We start from the raw sequence: 1,664 nt of genomic DNA, 5'->3' as shown, positions 1-1,664 counted from the left end.
CCATCCTCCTCCTCCTCATTATCATAAGTAATCAGTCATCCACCATTCACCATCTGCAGTAGTTGTAATTTCTAGGGAGCAAAACCATTTTATGACCTCAACAGACCCATTGTCTATTCTACCCTTGCAAGTGCAAAGGATAGCTTTTGCACTAAGATCTGTCAATTCTTTTTAACCTACTACTGATACCACTGCCATATGAATTCAGTGCTAAGCTGGGTAAAAGGGGCAGTGCTTATATACATTACAGTAAATCAACCCCCCATGGACACTTCCCACTCTTGAATGGAGCATCCTTTCCATCTCTTTCCATGACCAGTGTTCATATTCAAATTCAGCTTGAGCCCATTTTCTTTGAAGCCATACTCCATATTTCAGACTCATCACAGTATGAAGCATATACCCTGACCTGTGCTGCATACCTTCCTTGCATGTGTCTTAGGTCATATCCCTTCCCTTCCAGTTCTAGGCTGTTCCCATTCCTCCCCAGTTAAAATGTAATCAGATAATTATTTCATTGTATTTTCATCATAATTAAAAGATAATAAAATCCTTACATTTCACATAGTCAGAAAAGATGTGTGATTCTTGCAAAGAGCAGATAATCAAGAAAACCAAGGAATGTTCATTTCATTATATAGATCCACAACATACAGAGTACTTCCTCCCAAGTCTTGATTAAATTCCTCCCCAGTTGATAAATTTGTCATTCATCCCCCTAGGGGCCAAGTGGCTTCCAGTTAGATATCAAACTCCGTTGCTGTTTACACCTATTGAAAACCTTTATCAATTACATTTTCCAAATCCACAAAAGCAAAGTAAAGACCTTTCTTCTTTGCTAGATATTTCCCTTTCAACTGTCTCTAAAACGAAGAAAAGACATCTGTCTAATAAAACCAGACATCTTATCAGTAATTGCAGTGCCTTGTAAAATGTGAGTAACATTTTCAACCCTCAAGTCACCATATACTACTGCCTTTTTTCACTCCTTTTGCTCAAGTATCTTCCTTCTAACTGCATTGTTGGCCTCCTCATACCACTGCCATGTTTTGGTGTCTTTGATTTTTCCTTCAGACATCCACAAATCATATCAGTAACTGTATTTAGAGTGTTTCAGATGTTATTAATATTATCTGTCTCATCATATTCTTTGAACATTTTATTCATTTCCTTTTTTGTCTTTTTATTCACAGGAAATGTCATTTTGATTGTCATTGGTTGTCTTGTAAAAGACTATTGTCTGGGTGGAAGCTCAGACACTTGTAGTTTGAATCTTGGACTGACCCCTGTGAACTATCAGCAAGTGATTTTTATCCTAGAGATATTTTGTGCAATTCCCTTTGTCATCAAACACATAGGTATGTCTTTCTGTTTTCATGTTTTTAAGTATTGTGTTATTCATAAATCATGTATGATTTGTTTTGTATTGCTAGAGTAAGTAAGATAAGAGAATGTCTGATTATATAAAGAGTAGAATTTACACTGAAACTCATTGCAAAGTTTCAAAAGTGATATTTATTATGGAATGTTATTTTTTTGTAATCTCTTTCACCTTTTTTTCTGTCTCAGTGGAAGTTGTTCGCTTCAACCTTGCTGGACTACCTCCTGACACCCTGGCAGAAGATGTGGCTCTCAGATTCACCCGTCCTGATTCCTATGTAGGA

General features: G+C 36.6%; 1 protein-coding gene across 1 annotated transcript in view; it reads left to right on the top strand.

Moving 5' to 3' along the window:
* The window catches only part of LOC119592516 (transmembrane protein 192-like), a 9,052-nt gene that overhangs the window by 6,781 nt on the left and 607 nt on the right, over nucleotides 1-1,664 (top strand). Inside the window, exons 5-6 of the mRNA XM_037941365.1 lie at nucleotides 1,194-1,358; nucleotides 1,570-1,664. Coding sequence (XP_037797293.1) covers nucleotides 1,194-1,358; nucleotides 1,570-1,664 — 260 coding nt within the window. The remainder of the gene's footprint in view (nucleotides 1-1,193; nucleotides 1,359-1,569) is intronic.

The sequence above is a fragment of the Penaeus monodon genome, chromosome 30 (genome assembly GCF_015228065.2).
Source record: "Penaeus monodon isolate SGIC_2016 chromosome 30, NSTDA_Pmon_1, whole genome shotgun sequence".
In the NCBI taxonomy this organism is placed as follows: Eukaryota; Metazoa; Arthropoda; class Malacostraca; order Decapoda; family Penaeidae; genus Penaeus; species Penaeus monodon.
This window is presented reverse-complemented; position numbering and strand designations above follow the sequence as displayed.